Source organism: Chionomys nivalis, chromosome X (assembly GCF_950005125.1).
Source record: "Chionomys nivalis chromosome X, mChiNiv1.1, whole genome shotgun sequence".
Classification (NCBI taxonomy): domain Eukaryota; kingdom Metazoa; phylum Chordata; class Mammalia; order Rodentia; family Cricetidae; genus Chionomys; species Chionomys nivalis.
The window spans coordinates 25,676,596-25,702,517 of record NC_080112.1 but is presented as its reverse complement, the minus strand read 5'-3'; the positions used below and the strand labels follow the sequence as shown (position 1 = coordinate 25,702,517).

Below are 25,922 nucleotides of genomic sequence, written 5' to 3'. Positions count from 1 at the left end.
AAGTGTTTTCTCTTACCTCTCTAATGCCTCCTTCCTGACCCTGGTCCCTTCTCCAGGCAGTCTCTGGCCCACTTTTTGTCACTGTACATCAGTTTGCCTTTTACTAGATTTTTATATAACTGGGGTCATATACTACATACTCTTTACAGATATGTTTGTGTCCTTTTGTATACTATAGTTATTTTGGTGAATTTCTTAACCCGGGACCTCAAGCTAAGCATGTACCCTACTACTGAGTTATACCTTCAGTCCATACCATAATCATTTGAGTTCAGATTATTAATTCTTTTATGTTGCTGAGTTGAGTTGCCTTCCACTGTAATCTATCTATCTACCTACCTATCTATTTGTGTGTGTGTGTGTGTGAGAGAGAGAGAGAGGGAGGGAGGGAGAGAGAGAACTGGGGATGGCAGTATTCAGTGCACTATTTACGCTAGATAAGCACTCTGCTCTCTACTCCATCCCCTAGCTTCAACCACATCTTTTGATAAAGTCTTCTATATCCCTGACTCTCTCCCAACAAGCTGTGTAGACAAATAACCTTGGACTCCTGATGCTCCTGCTTTTGCTTCCCAAATACATGTGATTCAGGACTATATCATTCCACCTGACAATTAAATCTTTCTTTTTTTTCTTTTTTTCTTTTAATAAATGTGTAGCTCAGGCTGACCTCGAACTCGTGATCCTCCTGCCTCTGCCTCCTTCAGCAAATCTGGCGTGTGCCACCACAACCGGCAACAATTAAATCTTTGTTGTTGTTTGAGACAGGGTCTCACCACATACTTTTGGCTGGCCAGGAGCTCCTTATGTACACCAGGCTGGCCTTGAACTCACAGAGATCTGCCTGCTTCTGCTCCCCTAGTGCTGGGCTTAAGGGCATGTTTCATTACATCCCTATGACATTTTTTTTGTTATTTTTTGTTTTGTTTTCGAGATGGGTTTCTCTGTGTGTAGCGCTGGCTGTCCTAGAACTTGATTTGTAGACCAGGCTGGCCTCGAACTCAGAGATCTGCTTGCCTCTGCCTCCTGAGTGCTGAGATTAAAGGTGTGCACCACTGCTTCCTGGCAAGCAGTTACTTTCAGACGAAGAAAATAAAAAGCCATACACATCCAGGATCAAATTGGTCAGATCCTTGATATTTCATTTTCCAGTTTCCAGAATAAGAGGAAATAAAGTCTTGTTTCAGTCACCCACTCTGCAATATTTTGTTATGGTTGCCTGAGGAAAAGGTAACAAGAAACAAAGGTTTCATAAACACTCATCCTCACGTCTTTATGGAAAGTATGCGTCCCTTTAGATAAGTACTCTGGAATGGAATACATGGCTCGTATGTGTATGTTTAATTAGTTTTCTTTCTGATGGTTTATTGTTAATTTTGAAAATGTTTACACACTGTTTTCTAAAGTTAGTGTACCTTTTTATACTTTTTATACCAGCAGACTATTTAAGTTCCATTTCCTGCATATCTTGTTCAACAATTGGTACACTCAGGCTTTTCAGTTTTAACCAGTCTCCAGTTAAGAAAAGCAGCAGCGCCTGGGGCAGAGAAAGGCTAAACTCTGACTTCACAGGCTCCCTCAACCAGGCCTCCTTGCCTGCGGCCAGGTAGGTCACCTCGCAGTCCCGGCGCCAGGCCTGGGACTGGCCAGACAACAGCGACGTCCAGGCTTGGGCTAGGAGCCAACTGAGCTCTCCCCTGTGCTAAAAACTAATCACCCGGCTGCCCCGAGTCCAGCAGGCGCACCACAGGCCATGGACTCCCGCACTAGGAACACCGCAGACCCTAGAGGGAGCAGAGGAGGTACTGGCGTGGGCGGAGTAGAGAGAAAGGGAAGGAGCTGTCCGGCCACCCTCTCCTTGCCTGTCGGCTCCTAACCATTTCACCCCACAAGTGGTAAACATCAGCCTTGTTGCCCAGGCTGTCCTGGCAGCAATCAGGGGCCCAGCAATGGGAACTGTGTTTCAGGTCTCCTACCCTACAGACTCAGGGGGGTGTGTGTATGGTGGAGGGACCCATCAGACTCCAGAGACCTTGCTCAGGAGTCTGGCAACAGGAACCTGGAGGCACTTGCTGAGCCAGGGCAGGCAGTCTGTAGGGGATTAGAAGGGTGGGCTGGGGATCTGTGGAGGGGCTATCTGGAGATGCTTGCGCCCTGAGGGGACACTGGCCTTTTAGGGGAACTCTTGGGTGTAGGAGGGATTGCCTAGTATACTGGAGGTGAAATTGGGGCCTTCAGAGTTGCTCGCGGGGAGGGGCTTATGTGGGAGAAGCAGGGTCCCCAGAGTCACAGCCAAAGAAGTTTGGTATCTAGTGTTACTAAGGGACAGTATGGTGAGCTCCAAAGAAATGTGTTGATTGCTCCAAGGTATCCAGGTCTATTGCTATCAAATGGTTATCTCCAGGGACTTTATGGGGCAAGACAGCCGGCAGCGCATACAGTTGTAGCAGTCGGGGGTCATAGGAGAGGAGGGGACTGGCGGTGATCTCTGGAACTACAGGAGTGGACGGGGATCTCCATATATCTGGAGGGACATTTCTAGGTCTTTGGACTTAGGAATCACTCAGGTCGGGGCTCCACGGCTCTGGGACCATGATGATTTGTCTACTTCTCCGGTCAGGAGGTGGCCTACCTGGGTCCGGGGGCCCACGCGCTCGGCAGCTCCTGGAGCGTCTGGACGCGCGCCCCCTGGCGGCCAGAGCTGCAGCGGACTTGTCAGCGTTGGTACGAAAGGCGGGTACCACATTGCGCCTGCGCCACAAGGAGGGTAGGTGCAAGGACTCCGTAGGGCGGGGACAAAGGGGTTGGCTTTCCTGCCGGAAGGCCGAGAACTGTTAAGGAGTGTGATTCCTCAGGGAGGGGTTAAGAGGGAGTGAAACCTCGTGGAGCTGGAGTGTATTCCTTCGGGGTTATTGCGATAGATGAGTTTCAGAACATTTGTGGAAAGTGCTGGGCTGGGTAGTTATTAAGGTCAGCGAGACTTCGACTTGGCATTCGCAATCTTGAACATTCAGTAGCTGTAGCTACCTGCAACAGATACAAAAACCTGGGTGGGGGAGGGGGCGATTGGGAAGAAGGGAGTTAGCAGGAGTGGGAGAGGGTTAAGAGTGCATAATGGAAATAAGGATGATTTTATTTCTTTCTTTATTTATTTCTTTATTTATTTTTTTGTTTTTCGAGACAGGGTTTCTCTGTGGTTTTGGAGCCTGTCTGTCTTGGAACTAGCTCTTGTAGATCAGGCTTGTCTCGAACTCACAGAGATCCGCCTGCCTCTGCCTCCCGAGTGCTGGGATTAAAGGCGTGCGCCACCACCGCCCGGCTTATTTATTTATTTATTTATTGAATAAGGATGATTTTAATACATTTTATACATGTGTGAAATTGTCCAAAATGTCATTTCCAAGGAGGTGGCACTTAGGGAGAGGAGATGAGTTCTACAAAGGGGTGAGCCTACATTCCAGACAACCAGTGGAAGGAAGCGCTGGACATATTAGAGGGAGATTTTTGTTTGCTTGGTTTCTTGTGTGTGTGTTTAATGATTTAAGTTTTATTTCATTTTATTTTATAGACAGCATCTCCCTATGTAGCCCTGGCTGTCCCAGAATTCACTACATAGACCAGGCTGGCCTAGAGCTCAGAGATTTGCTGGCCTCTGTCTCCTGAGTGTTGGGATTAAAGGCGTGCACCACCATTCCTGGCTTATTTATGTTTAATTGTGTGTGTGTGTGTGTGCAGGTATATACATGCGATTGTATTAGATCTACCTGGAGCTGCAGTTATTACAGGCAGCTGTGAGCTGCTATGTGTGTGCTGGGAATTGAACTCTGATCTTCTGCAGGAGTAGTGGGCACTCTTAACTGCTGAACCATCTCTCTAGTCCCTGTTTTGTTTCATAAGACCAGGTCTCATGCTAGGGGCCACATCGGCCTCCAATCCGACACTCCTGCCTCTGCCTCTGCTTCTAGAATGCTGAGATTGTAGTCTGCTGCAGGCGGATCTTGAAGTGTGAGAATTGAGCCACGCGGTGGTGGCACACGCCTTTAATCCCAGCACTCGGGAGGCAGAGGCAGGTGGATCTCTGTGAGTTCGAGGCCAGCCTGGTCTACAAGAGCTAGTTCCAGGACAGGCACCAAAGCTACCTTGTCTCGGAAAAAAAAAAAAAGGAAAGAAAAAGAAAAAAAAATGTGAGAATTGAAATAAATCTTGTAGGCTAATCAGAGGTTGTCTAGAGTTTTGGGAACCTAATCCTGGGATGGCAACCTTCCCAAAGGCCTGAGTAGGTTGTTTTTTAAAATAGTTTATCTATTTAACTCTTTAGGTGCTAGGGTCAAACTCAGGATGTGCCACATGTTAGGAAGTTTTGTTACCACCCCAGCCACTTAGGGTGCTATTTAATGTATGTAGCCCATGTGTTATTAACATCTGGGAAGAAGGTATGGAGTATTCAAATGGACGGCACAGGATTACTTTTTAAGACATGTGATGCACACCTTTAATACCAGCCCTTGGGAGGCTAAGGTAGGCAGATTTATGTGAGTTAGAGGCTAGCTTGGTCTACAAAGCAAGTTCCAGGACAGCCAGGACTGTTATACAGAGGGAAAAAAAGGGTACTGGTTGCTCTTACAGAAGAGCCAGGTTCTAGTCCCATCATACACACATGGTGGCTTATGATGTAATTCCAGTTCCAGAGGATTTGATACCAGGTACACATGCGGTACACAAACATACATGCAAGCAAAACACCCATACGCACAAAATAAAGTAAAAACAATTTTTAATGTTTTAATTTTATGTGTGCAAGTATTTTGCCTGCATGTATGTCTGTGTACCAAATGCATGCCTGGTGCCTATGGAGGCCAGAAGAGGGCATTAGACCCTCTTAAACTGGAGTTAGCAGGCAGTTGTGAGCCACCTCGTGGGTTCTGCAAATTGAATCTGAGTTCTCTGAAAGGACAACCAGTGCTCTTAACCATTGAACCATCTTTCCAGCCCCTAGTAAAAATAATTTTTTATAAAGTTAACCTAGGGGTCCTAGGTTGTTTCCATGTCAACATCTTTTGATATCCCTCTTTGTCGCTTTCGTATCTCAGCTGTTAGCAGCCTGGATTCTGCAGATATAGAAGTCACAGACAGCCGTTTGCCTCATGCCACTCTTGTGGGACGTCGATCCCAGGTACTACTACTCCTCAATGCTATGTTCTGTGCTAACCCTTTGCTTTGGCTGGCCTTCAGACAGGGCATCCTCTGTAGTCCAGGATGACTTGGAGCTTGATAGGTAGACTAGGCTGTCCTCAAATTCAAGGTGATCCCTGGGCCTCAGACTCTCTAGTGCTAGGATTATAGGCATTCACCTTTTACACTGTGCTGGCTAGTCTTATGTCAACTTGGCACAAGCTGGAGTTATCTGAAAGGAGGGAACTTCATTTGAGGAAAAAGCCTCTGTAAGATCTGGCTGTAAGGCATTTTCTTAATTAGTGATTCATGGGGGAAGGTCCAGCCCATTGTGGGTGGTGCATCCCTGGGCTGTTGGTCCTGGGTCCTATAAGAAAGCAAGTTGAGCAAGCCACAGGAAGCAAACCAGTAAGCAACATCCCCCAATGGCCTCTGCATCAGCTCTGGCCTCCACGTTCCTTCCCTGTTTGAGTTCCTGTCCTGACTTCTTTTGATGAAGAGCTGTGATGTGGAAGTGTGAGCCTAATAAACCATTTCCTCCCCAGCTTGCTTTGGTCATGGTGTTTCATCATAGCAACAATAACCCTAACAAAGATATTCACCCTGCTAATTCATGTATACTCTTGCCCTTATTCCAGCATCGAAGGTCTGAGACTCTGGTGACATGTATGGAGCAACCTCCAGTAACCCAGAATAAAGCAAGCTATGCTTCGAAACTACCACAAGCCACTGGTCGATTTTCTGTGGAGCTGATCCGAGGTCCTGCAGGCTTTGGTTTCACTTTAAAAGGGGGACGAGGTGTAGCTGGGGATGCTCCACTGGCTGTGCATGGACTGCTGAAGGATGGGCCAGCACAGCGATGTGGTCGTTTGCAGGTTAGCTCTAAGCAGCAGTACATTCAGAGATATGGTCCCTGTCCTTGCCAAGTGTTCTTTGTCTGCCCTTCATATGCCACTGTGTTCTTGCAGGCTGGTGACCTCGTGCTCCATATTAATGGAGAGTCAACACAGGGCCTAACTCATGCCCAGGTAGTGGAGCGGATACGCACTGGAGGCCCCCGACTTTGCCTGGTACTCCGCCGGCCTCAAGAGATGGATGTCAGTAGGATTGAGGAGGTGGCAGGCCATCAAAAGAGAGGTGAGGTGCTGAGATTCCCAGGGGAGAGAGACAGGGATCAGAGAGGGGAAGGAGAAGTTCAGAGAGGGGAAAGGCTGAATCTTGCGTAGAAAGGGTTTGGTGGTCTCAGTGGGGATTTAGAGATCCAGTGCCAAGGTGGGGTAGGGGAATTCACAAAATCTGAGACCCAAAATCATCCCAGGTTGGGAACTTGAGAGAGAATGCTTTTGAGGTCTTAGGAGAGGAGGGTCTGGAGTAAAGGCTTTTATTTCTTTAAGAAGGAAAGTCTTAGGAAGATGGAGTAAGGCTATAGAGACCGAGGACTCTGATGTCTGAGATGTGGTTCAGTGGTGCAGTGTTTGCCTAGCCATCTGAGAAGCCACGTGGATTCCATCTTCCAGACACTCCCTTTTAGAGAGGAAAGGGGGCTGGCAAGCCAGCTCCCAGATAAACGTGTTTTCCCCACCAAGACTGACGACATGAGTTCGATCCTTGGGACCCACATAGCCGGAGGAGAGACCTGATCCACTCAAGTTGGCTTCTGACCTCCATACATGAACTCCCCTCCCCACCGCCCAAAAATGCTTAAGCACTGATCAGTAGGTGAAAGGGTAGGGAACCAAGGGAGGAGTGAGAGGGGAAGATTCAGAAGTCTCACGTAGGAAAGCTTCATTTGAGCAATGATTTCTGTCCTGGACTGAAGAAGTATATCTGGAAGGGGTAAGGCTGGAGGTTTGTGAGGGAGTGGCACTTCTAGGCCTTGAGGAGAACTTTCTCTGAAGCTTTTCTGGCCACTCTTAGTCAAGGCCCCGATTTCCATTCCCTCACTGCACCACCCAGTCTAACCCTCAGGATTGCTCTCTCCAGATTGCAGCCCAGATCCTAGGGGAAGCAGGATGACGAAGTCCCGCAGCACCATTTCCCCAGTTCATCACCTGTCCAAGACTCGGCCCAGTTTGGAACCTAGTCCAGAGGCAGTGGCTGTTGGCCACGTGGTTCCCTCAGTGGAGCACCCCACAGAAGACTTGGACGACCGTATCCCTGGTACCCCTGGGCCCTGGCTAGTGCCCAGTGAGGACCGTCTCTCACAGGCTCTAGGGGTTCGGGGCGGGGGCGCGCAGCTTGCTCAAGAGATGGCAGCTGGAAGGCGGAGGCACTGAGCGCCAACAGACAGCTTTGTGTTCACTTAGTGAAGTTCTACCTGGTTTTAGCATGCCTGACGGCCAGGCACTAGCTTTTCCCTTAAGCTTTAACCTGGTTTAGTACCCTCCCATTGCTCACTGCTCAGGGGACTGGTCCCCACCCCTTCATGATGTCAGTGACACGGCCCTCCCTCCCGGAGCCCAGAACGCTCGCACACCCCCACCCCCGCGCGCCTAGGATTCTCCTAGTTCCTTCCCGGTCGGGAGGTAATAAAATAGCTGGATCCAGTCCTGACTTGCCAGGTGCTCTAGGCGGGGTGAGGATTCCCAGTCCACCCTGGAAGGGAGGGGTGGGTTGATCTGGTTTCGATGAAGGCCTTTTGAAACCACCCGAAAGCTGTGTCTTCCTTCATGCCTCCAGATGGATCATTATTTCTGCTTGCTCCCCAGTTTGCTTTGTTAGCCCCCGCACTACTTCCTATTCATTTATTTCACGCTTGGAGTTCACACATTATTGCATGTGTCGTGGGGAATGCAGAAAGTGGGCCAGTTGTGGGCGTGCCCCAGGAGGCTCAGGGTTCCCGCATGGAATCCTTCAGACCCTCAGCCGTCATCAAGATAGCAAATCTAGAAACCTGGCGCCTTCCTCCACCCAGAGACTGCGGTCTCCTACTTCCGGCTTGAAAAAACTAGCTTTAACTGGCATGCAGACTGCTACCCTAGGGGCGCGGGCTGGGGCCCGCGAACCCCACTTAGGAACAGAATGGGGAAGGTGTGAGTCAGTGCCCAGGGTGGACCAGGCTAAAAACGGCTCTTAGAAGTCTTTGGGTCACGCCTCCCCTTTTCCTTAGAAGGTGGTAAACTGCACTGGGCGGGTGATCCTGGTCTGGGGAAGAGATTAGAGTTTCTTCCACCCTGGGAGTTGAGTCCTACTGTCAAAAGGCTTATATAGACAACCCCGGGTAGCCACAAAGCAGGCTCTAGCCAATGCTACAAATGTCCAGTCACCTTTGCTGTTAACCACATCCTGAACACCCAGTCCCATCCCCCAAAGAGGGAAGTTGTGGTCCAAACAGGCAACTTTCGCTCCTATAACGAGGATGCAGGGAGGGGAGCAAAATGCCAGAACCAGAACCGGAGTCTCAGGGAGCACTGGGGGTGGGGTGGGGCAGACTGCAAAACCCAACAGGGACAGCTGGCAGCTGGGGTATAATGAACTGAACACTTGGAAGTGGTAGTGCTGTGAACATTGTGGGTGTGTGTGTGTGGGGGGGTGATTTCCAGCTACTTATGACTCAGAGTTCAGAGGGAGTATGGCTCCCCAGAAGTCAGGAAAAAGGTTCTAGTATACAATTCCTAAACAGTCACACCCAGGGGACTAATATAGTAACCCCAGCCACCATTTCCTTTGTTTAGTTTCATCCCTGCTACTAGCTTTAATGGAGTATTTATTTTCATCTAGTTACACACCTACCCAACAACACTGATAGATCTTTTCACAAAGGGGGAACATGAGGCCCAGAGAGTGCAAATAGATTGAAGGGGAGAGCTCAAAGCAAGATTAGTCAAAGCTTGGTTTTGAAACCTTTCATCTTAATCTCACCCATATTTGACAAATACCAGCAGAACCTCAACTGTATACCTGCTCTAGAGAGTTCTATGATGATACCAGGGAACTCTATCATGTTGCTAGCAAGGCGAAAGTAGACTGATGTCAGTCAAGAATGACAAGAATACATGAAAGAAAGCCGGGTGATGGCGCATGCCTTTAATCCCAGCACTCGGGAGGCAGAGGCAGGTGGATCTCTCTGAGTTCGAGGCCAGCCTGGTCTACAAGAGCTAGTTCCAGGAGAGGTTAAAAAAGCCACACAGAGGGGCTGGAGATATGGCTCAGTGGTTAAGAGCATTGACAGTTCTTCCAGAGGACCCAGGTTTAATTCCCAGCACCCACATGGCACCTCAAAACTGTCTGTGACCTCCTGCTTCCTGTTGAAAAACACCGATGCACATAAAATTAAAATAAAAAGCCAAAGAGAAATCCTGTCTCGAAAATGCAAAAAAAAAAAAAAAAAAAACCATAAAAAGATAGCTTCTAAGAGAAGTGCTAATAAAAAGGGGGTTATGGCTGGAGATTGTGTACACCTCTAATTCCTCCATGTGGGCAGCTGAGTGGCACAAGAGGATCCCACTGAGTGAAAAAAGGATTCCAAGCTCTAAGCCATCTTGGGCTACACAGTGAGACTGCTTCAAAGAACAAACAAAAGGAAAGATAAAGAAAAGGAGGGGTTATATTGTTGGAGATGGTGGTGGGCTGCTGGCATGGGCTGCAGAAGACATAACATTTGAAGTGGAACCTGAAAAACCAGAAGCCAAGAGAATGAAAAGCTGGGGGAAGGGCATCTCTAGTAATGGGAATGGCAAGTGGAAAGGCCAGAGGCAGCTAAATTTGCCATATTCTACAAGTTCAGGTATTTATCACCCCTTGAATGCATGCATTCAACACTGAGAAAAAAGTTTCAACCTTTCCATTACTCAGTCACTCCTTCAACAATGGCAATTGTAAAGGGATCCCCTAATTTGGAAGGGAACCTATGTTTGGGGGAGCAAGCAGGGCCTTAGGTTGAATTCGGGCCTTCCAATGGTTTCTTTATACTTGAGTGAGTATAACAGTGGTGCACGCCTTTAATCCCAGCACTCGGGAGGCAGAGGCAGGGGGATCTCTGTGAGTTCGAGGCCACCCTGGTCTACAAGAGCTAGTTCCAGGACAGGCTCCAAAGCTATAGAGAAACCCTGTCTAGAAAAACAAAACAAAACAAAAACAACAAAAAACCCAAAAAAACAAATGTCCAGAACACATTGTGTGGGGGCATGTCCTGATTTCAGGTAACCAGGCACATGTGTTGGAGTTAGATACTAAGGTGGCCAGGAGAAATTAATTGTTCAGGAACACAGTGCAAAATGTCAACTTTCTTACCCAAAATTGTACTCCAAGAACCATCCCCTTATCTTGTCCAGCTCTCAGCAAAAATGTGTGCTTTCCCCGTTCTTTGCCTGAAGCTGACTCGGCTTCTCTTCTCAGAACCAGAAAGCCGAGAGCCAGCACGAAGGCTGAAGACTTCCCTGGAATCGCAGGGCACAGAGTAAGCCTGTAAGGCTCCCTGGGCTCTAAGCAGATTATTGATATCACTACTCTTTACCGGGTGATCAGCAGGCCCTCTTCTCACTCAGACTTTGCAGCACTCATGGCCCCTATTTCACACTGAACTGTCCTTTCTAACCAGAGTCTCCCACTCTGCAAACCCGGCTCATACCCTCCACCCCATTTGACTACAGATCCTGACCTGACCTAATCAGGAACAATTTTCTTTTTTTTTCTTTTTTTTCTTTTTTTGGTTTTTTGGTTTTTCGAGACACGGTTTCTCTGTGGCTTTGGAACCTGTCCTGGAACTAGCTCTTGTAGACTAGGCTGGTCTCAAACTCACAGAGATTCACCTGCCTCTGCCTCCCAAATGCTGGGATTAAAGGCGTGCGCCACCACCGCCCGGCCAGGAACAATTTTCAATCTTTCTTCATCTCACTTATTGTGAACATTTACACCATTTCTGGAAGTAATTAAGTTTTAATACCCACATCAAACCGAGGGTGTTAGGATATATACAATCTCAACCTTCCTGATGCTGCGATCCCTTAATACAGTTCCTCATGTTGTGGTGAGCCCCCCCCCCATAAAATTATTTTCGTCGCTACTTCCTAACTGTAATTTTGCTAGTTTTAGGAATCGTAATGTGAATATCTGTGTTACCCGATGGTCTTAGGCGACTCCCATGAAAGGGTCGTGACCCACAGGTTGAGAACCATTGCTATATAAGCAAAGGGAAACCCTTCTAAAATTCAAAGCACTCCAAATTCAGGAAACATACCTGGCCTTGGGAATTTCTGGTTTAAACAGGGCCATGGCCATTTTTTTTTTTTTTTTTTTTTTTAGCTAAGGAAACTGAGTCACTCGCTTCTTGGCTTTTTGGCTAAGATCAAATGTAGGAAGTCAGATTCGCTCGGTTCGGAGTGAAACGTAGCGCTTTTGCATTTTTTTTTAAAGTTAAGGGTTTCTGTATTCCTGCACCTGGTACCTGGAGCTGTCTGACAACTTGAAGATGCGGGTATGTGCAGGACCCGTACCATACCGTCTTTGGCCGCAGGGCAAAGGGGGCTTCCGGGGCGGCAGCCACCTGGCCCGGCCTCCTCCGGCCCCGCCCGCTTCAGCTAGGCGCGGTGATTCATTCCCTCCTTTGCCCGGGGGGCCCCCTTCCCGGCCAGACGGCGGGACAAACGGCTGGGCGTGCAGCGACTTCGAACTCGTGAGCCAGAAAACAGCTTCTGTGTCCCAGCGACTCCAGCACACACCATGGCGGACTCTGAGCGCCTCTCAGCCCCTGGCTGCTGGTTAGCCTGCACCAGCTTCTCGCGTACCAAAAAGGGACTTTTCCTGTTTGCTGAGATTGTGAGTGCTCCGGGGCCGGAGGGTGGGCAGAAGCCGGGTGTGCAGGCAGGACCACTCGGTACTGGACTGCTCGGGTTGAGGCAGGCACGTGGCCAGGCTGGTTGGCAGTGGGGTGCAGGTGGGTGAGTTCGTGGAGGAGGATCGAAGCCAGGGTGCGGAGATCGGTGGGGCATGGGCGAAGTAGAGAGCTGGTGGTGCACTGGTGAAGCGAAGAGTCTATAACTTATGTTGGGGACTCGGTGTCGGGGGCGTAGACTTATAGAGGACGCGGAGAAGGGGTCCTGGGGAGTGGGAACCTCTCGTGGCAGGGCGTGGCCGGCCTGGGCACTAGCTGGCGGGCTGGCAACGTGCCCAAAGGCGGGGCCTGTTGGGTGGGATAGAACTAGTCCCCTAGGGTAGGGCGCTCCACCCTTCGCCAGTTCTCCCTTGCCAGTTTGGGACTGGATGGGAGGTCCTTAGCTCTTTGGATGGTTATAGGGAACTTTGGTTTTCCATCCCTCTCCAAGTGGACACTGCCTTTGGGTCACTTATAAAATTGGTGCGGCGCCTTTAACGGAGCCCTGCCCTTCTAGTGTCAGTCTCACCCCTTCCCAAAGGGGTTGCCTGGGGAACCGCACGTCCCTCCCCTAAAGGCTTGGACGCTGGCGCCACCAGCGCTCACAAAACACCTGGCAGAGCCACTCCCCTCAGGGAAAGGGGAACCGAAGCACATAATTCTGCTCCTTTCTTACTTGGTGACCCTGGGCAAGCCACTTAACCTCTCTATGACTCAAATTTCTCATGTGTAAAATAGAATAGAACCTAGCTCATTTGATGGTTGTGATGAAATAAGACATGTAAAACTCTTGGACGATGCTTGGAGAACAGCGAGCACGTGCGAGAGGTGTCTACCAGTCATTTTCTCACTCCTGGTACTTCTTTGAGAAACTGAATTTTTTTCTTTCCTCCCCACCCCCAACTCTCTCTGCTGAGTGTGCAGAACCTAGGGCCTCCCACACGTTAGGCAAATGCTGGGCCACAGAGCTACTTCGCCAGTCTTGGGAAGTGGATTTCCTTTTTTTTTTTCTGATAAACATTTGAGTTTGAGATCCCTCTTTTGTAATTTAAACCGTTGCTTTTAACCCGCGACTGACTGAGGTCCCCTGGCCCCCTCTCAGGTACTGTGCCTGGTGATTTTGATTTGCTTCAGCGCTTCTACATCCGCATACTCCTCCCTGTCGGTGGTGGAGATGATCTGTGCTGCTGTCTTATTTGTCTTCTACATGTGTGACCTGCACTCCAAGATATCATTCATCAACTGGCCATGGACTGTGAGGAAGGGGCCGGCATTGCAGAGGGTGGCTGGGGGTTGGGAAGTTGGAATGCTCTGAAAACCGCTGGGTGCTGAAATGACATTTTTTCCTCTCCATCCACTCCACAGGACTTTTTTAGATCCCTTGTCGCAGCTATCCTCTACCTGATCACCTCCATTGTTGTCCTTGTAGATGGAAAGGGAGGCTCGAGAATCGCCGCTGGGGTAAGGGTCCAAGAAGCAGATCCAAAGCACGGGAAGAAGGGTTTGAGGATCTAGGGGCTTCTACAGGAGGGTGTGAGCCACCACACCAGGCCAAAGTTGCTCTCAGGACTTGTGGCGAAGTCTGGCCCCAGCAGTGATTTTTATCTACTAAGATCATTTGCCATAAAACACTGACCCTTGTCTGACACAGAGACCTTTGTGAGAAGCACAAAATGGCAGCCCCTTTGTCAATATGTTTAGGCTACCATCTACTAGAACGTTGTCTCAAATGTAGTATGACGCAGGCCTTCTTCATATGAAGCAATGTGGGTGGCTGTCCTGTGCTGAGGTAACTGGGGAGACGGTGGGGTAGTAAGTATTCAGACTCCTGGGGACCTTTCCCTGATGGTCCCTGGTTTCCTAGCGTAGGGCTGGAGTCACTGTACTATGTGGGCCAGTCCCTGGAGGTGGATACAGGATGCAGAGATTGAGTAGGTACATCCTCTAATCCAGTCCCCTCACTCCCGTCTTCTCAGGTGCTGGGCATATTTGCTACATTGCTCTTTGGCTGTGATGCCTACTTCACCTTCCCTCTCAAGCAGCAAAGACATACAGCAGCCCCTACTGGTAAGAGAGAGAGAAGGGGGAGAGAATATATATATATGTGTGTATGTGCATGCTTGCATGTGTGTACATGCTGAATAGGGGGGACGGGGGGGGGGGAGAGGGCTGGGTGACAAACACCTTTAATCCCAGCACTCTGGAGGCAGAGGCAAGTGGATCTCTGTGAGTTCCAGGCCAGCCTGGTTTACATAGTGAGTTCTAGAACAGCCAGAGCTACATAGTGAGACCCTGTCTCAAAAATTTAAAAGAGAAAAAAGAAGAAGAAAAAGGGAAAAGTAAAAAGGGAAAAGACCTTCTAGGGAAGGATATGAATGCCAAATCTGTCCTGTATTTATACTTAGGACTTTTGTGTCTGTAGGCACCATAAATGTGTCAGCATTGCTCTTGGTAAAAATGAGCATGTGGCCGGGCGGTGGTGGTGCACGCCTTTAATCCCAGCACTCGGGAGGCAGAGGCAGGCGGATCTCTGTGAGTTCGAGTCCAGCCTGGTCTACAAGAGCTAGTTCCAGGACAGGAACCAAAAGCTACAGAGAAACCCTGTCTCGAAAAACCAAAAAAAAAAAAAAAAAAAAAAAAAAAAAAAAAAAAATGGGCATGTGGATCTACCAGTGCTTTCTTCATTTTGCAGACCCCACAGATGGCCCGTGACCCTCATCTATCTGTCTCTGCTACCTGCAAATAGCTCCTCCACCGAAAACTTCCTCTTGCCGGGTCCGGTGGCGCACGCCTTTAATCCAAGCACTCAGGAGGCAGAGATGCATGGATCTCTGTGAGATGGAGGTCAGCCAGGGCTACGCAGTGAGACCTTGTTTCAAAAAAAATACCTCCTCCTGTTTCCACAACACTCCCAGCCAATTCTCTGACCCCACTGAAGTGCTTATGGTACAGGAGATTGAACCTAGAGCCAACTGCATACTAGGCAAGCAGTCTCCACTGAGCTATATCCCCTGGAAAAGTGCCTTTGTTGGGAGAGTGTTGTCTTCCAGCCTGCCAATCAACCCTCCTGGGTGTGGTCACCTCTTCAGGTATGCCTAGGTCCCCCTTTGCTCTGCAGTACCAGAAGCTGAACCATTTCCCCACATAAGCCACAAAATGAGTGACCCACTACAATAACCTTTTCTCTGTGTGGGGTGAGCTGTGAAGGGCTAAATAAATAATAAAGATTGTTAAAATCTATAATGAATAAGTTAATTTTTTCCTCAAATGTATGTTAGCATCAGGAAGAGGGAAACTGCGGTGAAGCCATTGGAGCAAAGAAGCCAGGCCTGTTGTTTTTAAAACAAACAACTATTACATTGTTTCACTAATACAAACAGAGGGTGGAAACTGGGCCAAGACTTAGTTTAGGGGACTCATGGTGTACACTGACTGGATAGTAGAGTCCCTTAAGCTGTCTGCCTTCAAGCCACGATGCAGTTCTTGTCTCGGGTCTGGCGAGGCGTCACTGGGTGAGACACCTGGACGAGTGGCGGGGCTGGGGAGTTAAAGGTTTCAGTTGCAGTGTCCTGAGTGGTCCTGGACCTGCACAGGTGAGGGGGCAGGGGGATACGTTCCCCTAGGAAGAAGCCATCATCTTCAGAGGACTCTGAACTGGGGCTAGATGGTGAGCTGGAACAGGATCCTGAATCTGAACCCGATCCCACGTTACATCGATGGTGGCCATGTCTGCCAGGATGGTGGTGGTGATGGTGGCTCCCGCGGCGTCGGCGCCTATGTCGGCGGTGGCGGCAGCTGGGGGCCCTGGGTGGGGGACTTCGCGGCCTTCGGCGTTGGGCTGGAGGTGCACTCAGGGTCCGTCGGGGCCCTCCCTCAGACACCAAAGGGTCTCGAAAGCTGACACGTGGGGTACTTTGGCGGCCAAAGGCATTATCATCTGGGTGCAAGGCAGGATGTCCAGGGGTTTCAGTAGGTGGCTCAGGAGCACTGCGGAGTCCCAGCTCAGGCATAGAGTGGCGGTGCGGGGCCCCTCTCAGAAAGCGGGAGGGTTCATTGGGGCTTGCAGCTATAAAAAGAAAGATGGAAGACTTCTGGTATCTGCTACCCGGTCTGGGAAGTGGAGCAGGGGTCAGGGATGGGATACTCTAAAGTCTGACTGTTGGTGCAGGCTTTAGGTGGAGAGAAGGGTAGGAAGTAAATTAGCATGAGTCGTAAGGTTTGGTGTTTGGGTTGTGGTCCTCGAATGGGTGGATTGGCCAGAAGGGGACATATCAAAGGCTGGAGTAGATTTGGTTTGGGATGGAATGGAATGGGGGGAAGGCCTTGGTGCAGAGGATGGAGGGTGACCAGTTGGAGGAAGTGAGGGAAGTACTTGGGCTCAAGATGGGACCAGTTGAGGTGTCCTATGGGCAGGTGCTGGGCGGACCCAGGCTAGTCAACAGATAAGTAGTTAGGGCTAGAGATTAGGCCTGAAATGGCACAGAGAAAGAGGGTGGGCCCAGCTATTTGGGAGCAAGAATGCTTCAGGGCAAGGCTGGGCAGCCCAGGTAAGGCAGGGCAGAATCGGGGCTCACCAGGCTCGGCCTTGGTACAGGTGCCTTTGCTTGTCGTCTCCGCTGTCCCCTCCGCATCCGGGAAAGAAGCCGCAGAAGCTGTGAGCGGTGCGGTGACTGTGCTGGTGCTCCAGCTGCGGCGGCCGGGCCCGGGAGCGGTGGTCTCAGCCCCGAGACTGCAGGCTCGTGAACAGAAGATTAGGCCACGGCGTGGCAGGAAAGGGCGTCCCAGCAGAGCTCGACCGCACCAGCTACAGCAGAAGCAACGATCTGAAGCGTGCCAGTGTTGGCCCTCATAAGCCATCTGACCCTGGTCCAGGCCTGTGGGACCCAACATGAGTGAGAAAACTGAGACAGCACCCGTAGGCTACCCCTCTTAAGCGGGCTCTTAGGAAGAGGTGGGGGATTTGAGGTAGAGTACCCTGATTTTCCCTCCCACACCTGGAAGGGGCCCTTTCACTGGAGAAGGCAGATAATGTGAGATTTGGCCCTCATCTTCTTTATCTCTTGGACAGGGGCTGGCAATGGTACCGTCTCCTCTTTCTTTCCTTGGAAGCTCATCTAAAGAGCACAGATGGGCACTGAGCTCTAATATGCGGGCATTACAGGTGCCAGGCAGCTTCAGATAGAAGGCAAATGGAAGGCAGGACCTGAAAAGAGGCCTGCTTGGTGGAGGCAGGACTTGGGCGAGACATGGATTTGCCGGGAAAGAAGCCAGTTTTAGAACATAGGACTTCAGGTTGGGTGAGGGTAGAGAGTGGGAAAGAACGGAGAACAGAGCAGAGCTCTGAGCAGTACACTCAGGATTCGCTGCAGGTGTATTTAGGTGTGCAGTGGGGGACTGATGTGTAGGTGAGATTTAGAAGGCATGGTTGGGGGAGCATAGCTCAGTGGCAGAAAAATCTTTTGAGTATGTCTGAGTTCCATCTCCAGCACCAAAGGAAGGGAGGGAGGGCAGGAGGGTAGGAGGGAAGAGAAGGAGGGAGATAGGAACGGTGACTGGGGCCACGGCCTAGCTGTTCATACACTCCCCTGTGCTGTCCCATCATGTTCACCCACCGATGTGCTCCCCGCAGCCATCACAGTACTCCGCGTGGCGGGCCTCATAGCAGGCACAGCAGTGGGGGCGGCTCTGACGCATGACATAGCGCTGCCCTCCTAACGAAGCTTCGCACTCGAAGCAGCAGAAGTGACCCATGTGCCAGTGCCGGCCCTCGGCCTCCGTACATTCAGGAGAGAAGATGATCTGCAGAGCATAGGGGACCTGGGGCTATTAGAAGAGCGGCTTCTGCCTCCATCCACCCTCCATTCCCACCTCTGGCCCACGGAGGCACGAACCTCATCACATGCTTGGCAGCGAGGGCGCAGGCATTCGGCATGGTGGCGCCCACAGTAGACCTTGCCAGCATGATAGAAGTAGATGAGATCAACCAGCAGCTCCTGGCAGGTGGTGCACACGAAGCACTGAGGGTGCCAACAGGCACCAAGGCCTGCTCTACTGGCAAATACTGCAATGTCGCCACCTCCGATCTGCTTTCCACACTGCCAAATAACAGACACCATCACAGTCACCAAGATAGTCAGACGGATGGGGTCAGCCAAACGTGTGACAACTTGAACCTTTGCATGATTTTTTTTTAATGACAAGATCTCATGTAGCCCAGGTTGGTTCTGAATTTAATACACAGCTGTGGCTGGCCCTGAACTCCTGATTTTCCAGTAACTAGCACCACCTATGGGATAAATTTGAGATAGTTCTCACTCGCAGGGAGGAGAGGGACACATAAGAGACTGACTCTGCTCATGGGAGAGCATAAGGAGAGGACCTTAACTATCATGACAAGCTGTCCTCTAGGGGCTGGGGGAAATCTTAAGCTGGGTCCAGAGGAGGTGTTATAGACACAGTCTCCACCCAGAGGTCTCAATCAATGGACTTCACCAAATAGTTTCAAGGACAGGTTTCCACCCACCAGGGATGGCCTTGGAGACAAACCCCACCTACTGTGGAGGGCTCTATCTCAGGACTCAGGCTCCACCCCTACACATCAGTTTATTATTTATTGCTGTTATTAATTTGCGTTGCTGGGAAAGGGCTTGTAAGTCAGTTCTTCGCTTTGAGACGGGGTCTTACTATGTACCCTGGCTGCCCTTGAATTTACAACAATCCTGCCACAGCTTCCCAAATGTCGAGATTACAGATGTGAGCCCCCAGGCCCAGCTATGTGGGTCAGATATTAATTAAGAAGTCCCGATCACAAGAAGACCAGAAAGACAGTCCCTCCTCCATGCCTTCTGCATGGAGGAGAGAAAGCCACAGAAATATATATCAAGACCTTCTTAGAGACAACTTGGACCCAACAGCGGTGTCTAAGGGATAAGCTCTATTCATCAGAGGGCTCCAGAGACACCCTCACTGGGTGTTAAGTAGTAGGCCTCAGGGCCTCCACTTGCTGAGGTCCTCTGTAGCTCACCTCCTCGCAGATAGCCCCATTAATGGTCACTGGGAAGATTCGAACGGTGCCCCGTCCCAGATTCTCCCGCTTTCGCTGCTGGCTGAAGGCTCGCAACTCTTTCTTCTCCTCCTCTTCCAGGGCCGTACAATACTGTGCCTGGGGAGAGGAGGAGTTTACTAGACTTCGTCCATGCTCACGGAGTTTACTTCTAGGCATGTATGTGTGTATGTACATATACACATATATATGGTGCCACCTACTGGAAATACCCATTCCTTACCTGTCTCTCAAGGCTCAGCTACATTTGGTCAAGGAATGGCCCCTTCTGACTCCTGCTTTCTGAGGCCTTTCATTTCAGCTCAGCTCACCTTTTCTTAGCTGACCCCGCCCATTTCTTTCCAGTTGCCGAGAATCTGTCCAGGCTGTACCCCACTCCTGGTATGTCCATCCTGTCTTCTCCACTCCTCACCTCACTGTCATGTGGGGGCAGCTGGTGCAGCAGCTGCTTTATTCTGTATTTCTCTCCAGGACTGTTGACATAGGGGACCTTATCCTCTGGGAGGCAGCTGAAAAACTGGTAAACCTGGGAGGACATGGAAGGGTGAGAGAAGAAAACAATTACAGTTAGGGGTGAACCAGGAGACAGAGTAGTCATGGCTCCCTGGTTCTATAGGAAAATTAAAACCACCTGAAGAGAGCTTCTCCCAATGCCATCCTCTTTCCCAAAGCTCCTGAATGGTTGAAGTGACCCACAGAGCAAACCTGCTTCCTTCTTCCCTTTATAGCAAAACTTCTCAAGAGAGTTGTGTGCATTCCCAGCTATCTACTTCCTTTGCTCCCATTGTATCTCGAGCCCACTCCAGTTGGGCTTCCGGCCCTGACCACCTGCAAAACTGTTAAGGTCCCTGGGGGTGTCTGCTTTGTAAAAAAAATCATTGTTCAAGTCTTAGTCCTCATTGGTCAGACCATCAGTAGTTCCGGGTCTAGCTGATTACTCTCTCTTCCTGGCAACAGTTTTTTCCTTTGGCCTCCAGAATAGCACATAACCCCGGTTTCCTTCCTTCCTCACTGGGTGTTCTTCGGATCCTTTAAATTGCTCCACTAGCGGACCCCTGAATATGGAATGGTTATGGGCTTAGTACTTGGACCTTTTGCCTGTGTCTGTATGCACCTTCTTAGAAACTGCATGTGTCTTCATGGCTGTGACTATCATTTGCTGGCTAAGGTGTCCACATGCAGCCCTGTGACCTTTCCCCAAGTCCTAGGTAATTTGGCTATCTAACTAGCACCACCAACTGCCACTCAAACATGCTCTTGATTGTCTTTTTCTCTTCCTTCCCTCCTCTCCCCTTCTCTTCCTTTTCCTATTTGAGGCAGGGGTCTCAGTATGTAGCTCTTGCTGCTTTGGATCTTGTTATTTAGATCAGGCTGCCCTCTGTTTCCTGAGTGCTGAGAATACGGGCACGTACCACCATGCCTCATTTGCCTTGGCTTTTTTCACACTAATCAACTCATCTACTCATCTTTCAGCTCATCTTTCACTTTTTACTCAGTCTTACTCCAACCATTACTGTATGTATGTATACACACACACATATGTAACTAGGTAAATAATGAGACATGGTCCCACTATATAGCCCTAACTGACCTGGAACTTGATCTGTAGACCAGGTTGGCCTTGAACTCATAGAGATCTACCTGCCTCAGCATCCTGAGTGCTGGGACTGAAGGCCTGTGAAATTGTACCTGGCTTTCAATTTCCTTCCTTCCTTCCTTCCTTCCTTCCTTCCTTCCTTCCTTCCTTCCTTCCTTCCTTCCTTCCTAGATAGGGTTTCTCTGCATAGTCCTGGAACTTGCTCTCTAGACCAGACTGACCATGAACTCAAAGATCTCCTTGTGTCTGCCTTGCTCAGTTTCTTTTCTCAAAGACCTTGTAACTGGGTCTTGTTAAGTAGTCTAGCCTGGGCTGGGCCATATAGTGTGTCCTACACCAATCAAGGGCTACAAAGCCCCGTCTCAGAAAATCCTCCCCAGACAACAACAGCTAATGTATTCAGAATGAGGCTAGGAGGGATCCCACACTCAGTAGTAGTGCAGTTGCCTAGCATGTGCAAAGGCCCAGTGTGCTATTCCTAGCACTCCATGTATTTCCAAAAACAAGCCTCTCTCCGCAGTCACCCACACTGTTGACAGTTTCCTCTCACTGTCTTGTTTCCACCCTCAGCACTACAGACTGTTAGAGCAGCCAGCTATAATGTTACACAATAGGACAAATCATGTCCCTCTTTTCACAACCCTCATTCAGAACAGAGTTCTCCCCATGACCTGCGGTCCCTCTGACCTTTCCCGCAGCCTGTTCCTGCCACACTGGTCTCCTTACATGTCCTCACACAGATGTGCCAAGCACATCCTGCCGCTGTGCTCCCTGCTCACTTTGCCTGGCCTGTGCCAACCTCAGACTTCTGCAAAGCTCACAGCTTTCTTCAGTGCGGCTCAGCCAGGGCTTGCCTGGACAGTCTATTTATAGTCTTGGCCACCCTCACTCTCTGCTCCTCAATTTTCTTTTTTTATTCCATAGCCCTTCAAGCACCTGACACAAGTCATCCCTCTCCATCTAAGAGTTCCATATTTGAGGGTTTAACTAAACGAAGATATTTTTAAAAGATCCATATGAACAGAACACCTACACTCAGATTTTTTCTTGCTATTGTTGCTATTTTTTTAAAGATAGGGTCTTATCTTATAAAGATATAGCCCTGGCCGGGCGGTGGTGGCACATGCCTTTAATCCCAGCACTTGGGAGGCAGAGGCAGGTATATCTCTGTGAGTTCGAGACCAGCCTGGTCTACAAGAGTTAGTTCCAGGACAGGCTCCAAAAACCACAGAGAAACCCTGTCTCGAAAAACCAAAAAAAAAAAAAAAAAAAAAAAAAAAAAAAAAAAAAAAAAAAAAAGATATAGCCCTGATTGGCTATATCTGTATTTTACACAGGTGGCAATCCTTCTGCTTCCACCTCCCCAGTGCTGGGATTACAGGCATGTATCACCACATCCAGCTATTTTTTCCTAGACACCATCCTTTTTTCCGGTTTTGGAGGAGTCCAAGGCTTTACACAAGCTAGGCAAGTTCTTCACACCAGAGCTACAACCCGAGGCCAGAAATAACACAACTACTTAGAGCATTTACAGCGTACCAAGTGTTAGATAATCTAGGAAGATTTAAAGTGTATGGGGAGATGCTTTTAGGTTCTATACAAATGTATGCCATTTTGCATAAGGCATAGGTTTATGTAAGAGAAGAGCATCTTTCTTTGGATTTTGGTATGCCCATGTAGGAAAGTAAGAGTCTGCATGCATGTGCCTCTGTGTGTGTTTTAGTGCTGGGTGGAACTTGGGGCTGTGTGCATGCTAGGACAAATGCTCTAGTCTTGAGCCATATCCCTAGTCTTCGTTTTATGGTTTCTTTACTGCCCTCAGGGCCTAGACAGGTCTGACATACAATCAATGCGCAGTAATAACTGAATGGATGCATCCACGGTGATGTGATAAGGGGCTGAGAGATCAAGTCTGGAGTACCAGACAGGCTAGAGATGAGGCTGGAGAGATGATTAGCGGTTGAAAGTGCTCTCAAGCTCACCCAGAGAACTGGAACGCAGTTCCCAGCACACTCATGACAGCTGGCAGCCCCTCCACACACACCGTAAGTCCACTCCCAAGGGATCTGATACCCTCTCTGGCTTCTTTAGGTACCCATACACACCTGATGCACACGTGCGCGCGTGTACCTACACACACACACACACACACACACACACACACACACCTTTAAAAAAAGAAAAAAGAAATGGGATAACAGGTGAGCAGGACCCAGGGGAACTGGTCCAGCGATCACCCAGAACAGAGACGCTGACAGTTGGACCACACTCCCGCATTCTTCCAGAAATAAATTTGCGCTCAAATGCATCTGTGTGCACCCACTGGAGAAGGAGAGTGGGTGGCCAGCCTTTGGTCACCTGCTCCGGCTTAAGGCCAGGGGGTACCCAGGCATACTCCTCTGAGGCACAGCCTGAGTCGTCATCAGAAATGGAGTGGCGCTGGAAGTCCGAGATGAGCCGACACATGATGCGCTCTAGGTCCACAGGCACAGTGTGCACTGCATGCTCCTCCCGTGGGCATTTGCAGTGCTGACAGATCTTCCTGCGAGAGCCAGGATAGGGGTCAGTTGCTAAGGAGTTGCCCACCCCGCTCCCTAGGCAGCCCAGGAACGGCAGAAGAAGGGCAAGGCATGTAGCTTAACACCAGAGGGTTCAGAGCTGGGGCAAAGCTATGTGCCTGGGGCCAGGGCTGACAGGAGTTGGGGCTAAGCCAAGGTCTGACTTTGCTTGTGACCAGGCCATGGGACACTGGCTGTGCCAGGCTCTGGATGATGACAGGTCAGGAACACAGGGGCCTAGAGGACTGGGGGTTGGGCTGTGATTCTGGTGTAGGATACTAAGGGGGTGGGGCTTCAGGGTCTGAAGGACATCACCCAACCAGCTCTGGTGCGTGGGTCAGAGTCTCTGGGCAACAGGGGCGGGACTCCGGGGTTCACACTGGTGTCACAAATCAAGGAATTTCCTAGGGGAAGATTCTGCACTCTCTGGGGGACCCCTGGAGGCACGTCTTGTGTTGAGGCCCTGAACTTGTGTACAGGGAGTGGGGACACGACAGTGAGTCTGTGGGACTATGGGCTCCTAGACTTTGGGTGTAAGGCTCCAGGAGGAGAGAACACTGGGCCTAGGAGAAAAGTTCTGAGCCTAAGAAGGGGGCTGAGGAAGTATGTGGAAGTGGCTAGATCTCTCTAGAGATGGAATCCAGACTTGGAGAAGATGCTTTTGGGGGGGATAATAGGGCTGTGAAACCCTCCTGGGAACAGGTCTCTCGGGAATGAGTCAGGGGGCGGGACTCTGGAATGGACTTTTAGGTTTCTTTCCCAACTCTGCTCTGTGGGCGGAGCTCAAACCTTGGGGCAGGGCTCTGACAAAGGCTAGAGGTCACTTACCTCCAGCCGTGCAGCAGGAAGCCTGGGCACTGTTCCCTGCAGGAATTGCAGGGCTGGCCATGAGCAGGGTCCTCTGCCTCGGGAGGCTGTAGTGGGTGGGGGCAGATGCAAGGCGAAATAAGGTGCGGGAGTAGGGAGGGAGACGTCAACGCCCGTTCCTCCACTCCCAGGCTTGCAACCGCAGGCTGGGGCCTGTCTCTCTGGGGGCAGCACTGGGCAGGCTGAGACCGCGCCTGGAGCGCGGGGGAGGAGGAAACAACCAAACCAGAGGCAGGGCAGCTGGGACCACTTTCCTGTATGTTCCTTCAGGGAATTCTCCAGTCTGGGCTGGTCTGTCTCTCTCTAGTTCTCAGACAGGTCCGTCAGAGTGTCCTCTCCTTACCAGAGGAGGGTCCCTAATCTTGGTATTTCCTCTCAAGTCTTATTCTGATCCCTTCAACATCCAGTTCCACAGAGTAGGCGGCTGTGAACCCACCCTTCCCGGAGATCCCCATGAACTCTGGACAATGCTCTTCCCTAAGGAGTTCTGCTGCCCCTCCCCCAAACCCTGGCTTCACCTCTCCTACCTGAGGAACTGAGGAGTAACTACCTTTAGGACCACAGTACGTCCCTGTTCCATTCTGAAAGTCCCATCCCAATACATCTTTGCCTTTACCCTTCATACTTTAGGACTATTCTCTTCTTTGGTTCAGACTCCACCTTTCTTGGTTAGAGATCTTCCAAAGAAAAGAGGGGAAATCCTCCTATCTAGGAAGTCAAAAGCGTCCAGACTCCGATGGAAGCCTGGAAATCTTATTATACAAATCTTGGTTCACTGAGTCTTGGTACTCACGAGTGAAGGATCCCCCGCTCCTCATTTTACAGTCCCCCAATGTATGAGGTCCTTTACTCAAGAGCTCAGAACGTACCTGCTCAACTTCAAATCCCAAGACCCTATTTCCAACTTTAGGATTAATTCACAGGAAAGGGGGTGTCCCCAGATTGCAGCGGGCGATAAAGGGTGTGAGATGTGTTAGAGAGTTGAGCCACCATTTCTACACGTTTTTGCATCCTCGAGTGTGCTTTGGTCCCAGCGCCCAAGTCTTAGGAAAGCTGGGGAAGGGAATTTCCAGGCCGTCCCTGGGGCGCCTCCCCTCTGTCCCAGTGCCTTGCCACCTCGCCCGGGCCTCAGTTTTCCCCTGACCCCCACCACTGCCCTTGAGCCCTGCTCACCGCACGCCCGGAGCGGCGCCTCCGGGACCCACGCGCGAACATGGCGCGCCTAGACAGAGTCAAGCCCAGCCGGGTCAGGCGAATGGAGTCCTCCGGGCCGCCAGGCCACAGGCGCGTCCGGCCTGGCAACTCTGTTCCGTAAACTTGACTCCCGGGTGGGAGGAGCACGCCAAGTAGGGCCCGCCCCCCGGCCTGCAGTAGCTAAGGCACAGCGCTGTCCCCAGTCGAAAGGTGAGTGAGTGCCTTGCTGGAAAGCCTGCCATTGGAGTTCATCCCAGGGCTAGAGCCAGAGCAGGGTGTCTGTCAGGAGGATGACCCTCCAGTGTCCCTCGGTGTCACAGTCTTCCTAGAGTTTGAAAGCTGTTGGACGTAGCGACATGATTACAGTGGTACACTAGAGTGCTTGCATGGACGAATAGTATCAATTTATCTTGGAAGCTTTGGGGGACAGGGTCAAAGCCACCTCTTGGTCCCTTCCCAGAGTCCTTTTTTCAGGATGGATGTTACAAAAATGGTCCCAACCTCATCTTCAGTCCTAACTGGTGCTCTGTGGCACTCATGCTCCTGTTGGACTTACTCCATTTTCAGAGACAGACCTGAGATTTACGTGGAAGAGAGTGAAATCACTGGCCAGGTTCCGAGGCCTGTTCCACATCCTTCCAAGGCATCCACTCCAGCCAC

At 50.3% G+C, this 25,922-nt stretch overlaps 3 protein-coding genes across 3 annotated transcripts; 2 read left to right on the top strand and 1 right to left on the bottom strand.

Annotated features, from left to right (window-relative positions):
* The first annotated feature begins 1,750 nt into the window (after positions 1-1,750).
* Magix (MAGI family member, X-linked) lies at positions 1,751-7,779 on the top strand. Its single transcript, XM_057760253.1, has 6 exons — positions 1,751-1,802; positions 2,621-2,767; positions 5,091-5,173; positions 5,811-6,047; positions 6,141-6,309; positions 7,156-7,779. The coding sequence occupies exons 1-6, from the start codon at positions 1,754-1,756 to the stop codon at positions 7,446-7,448; spliced, it is 978 nt and encodes a 325-aa protein (XP_057616236.1). The 5' UTR covers positions 1,751-1,753; the 3' UTR covers positions 7,449-7,779.
* A 3,903-nt stretch (positions 7,780-11,682) lies between these two features.
* On the top strand, positions 11,683-15,217 carry Plp2 (proteolipid protein 2). The gene is made up of 5 exons (XM_057760133.1): positions 11,683-11,928; positions 13,086-13,238; positions 13,349-13,444; positions 13,960-14,050; positions 14,676-15,217. The coding sequence occupies exons 1-5, from the start codon at positions 11,833-11,835 to the stop codon at positions 14,693-14,695; spliced, it is 456 nt and encodes a 151-aa protein (XP_057616116.1). The 5' UTR covers positions 11,683-11,832; the 3' UTR covers positions 14,696-15,217.
* Positions 15,218-15,313: 96 nt separating this feature from the next.
* On the bottom strand, positions 15,314-25,360 carry Prickle3 (prickle planar cell polarity protein 3). The gene is made up of 9 exons (XM_057759499.1): positions 25,242-25,360; positions 24,030-24,115; positions 23,002-23,185; positions 19,459-19,572; positions 19,008-19,145; positions 17,875-18,078; positions 17,596-17,782; positions 16,558-16,857; positions 15,314-16,049 (listed from the first exon to the last, which is right to left on the bottom strand). The coding sequence occupies exons 1-9, from the start codon at positions 25,281-25,283 to the stop codon at positions 15,448-15,450; spliced, it is 1,857 nt and encodes a 618-aa protein (XP_057615482.1). The 5' UTR covers positions 25,284-25,360; the 3' UTR covers positions 15,314-15,447.
* Between the last annotated feature and the right edge of the window lie 562 nt (positions 25,361-25,922).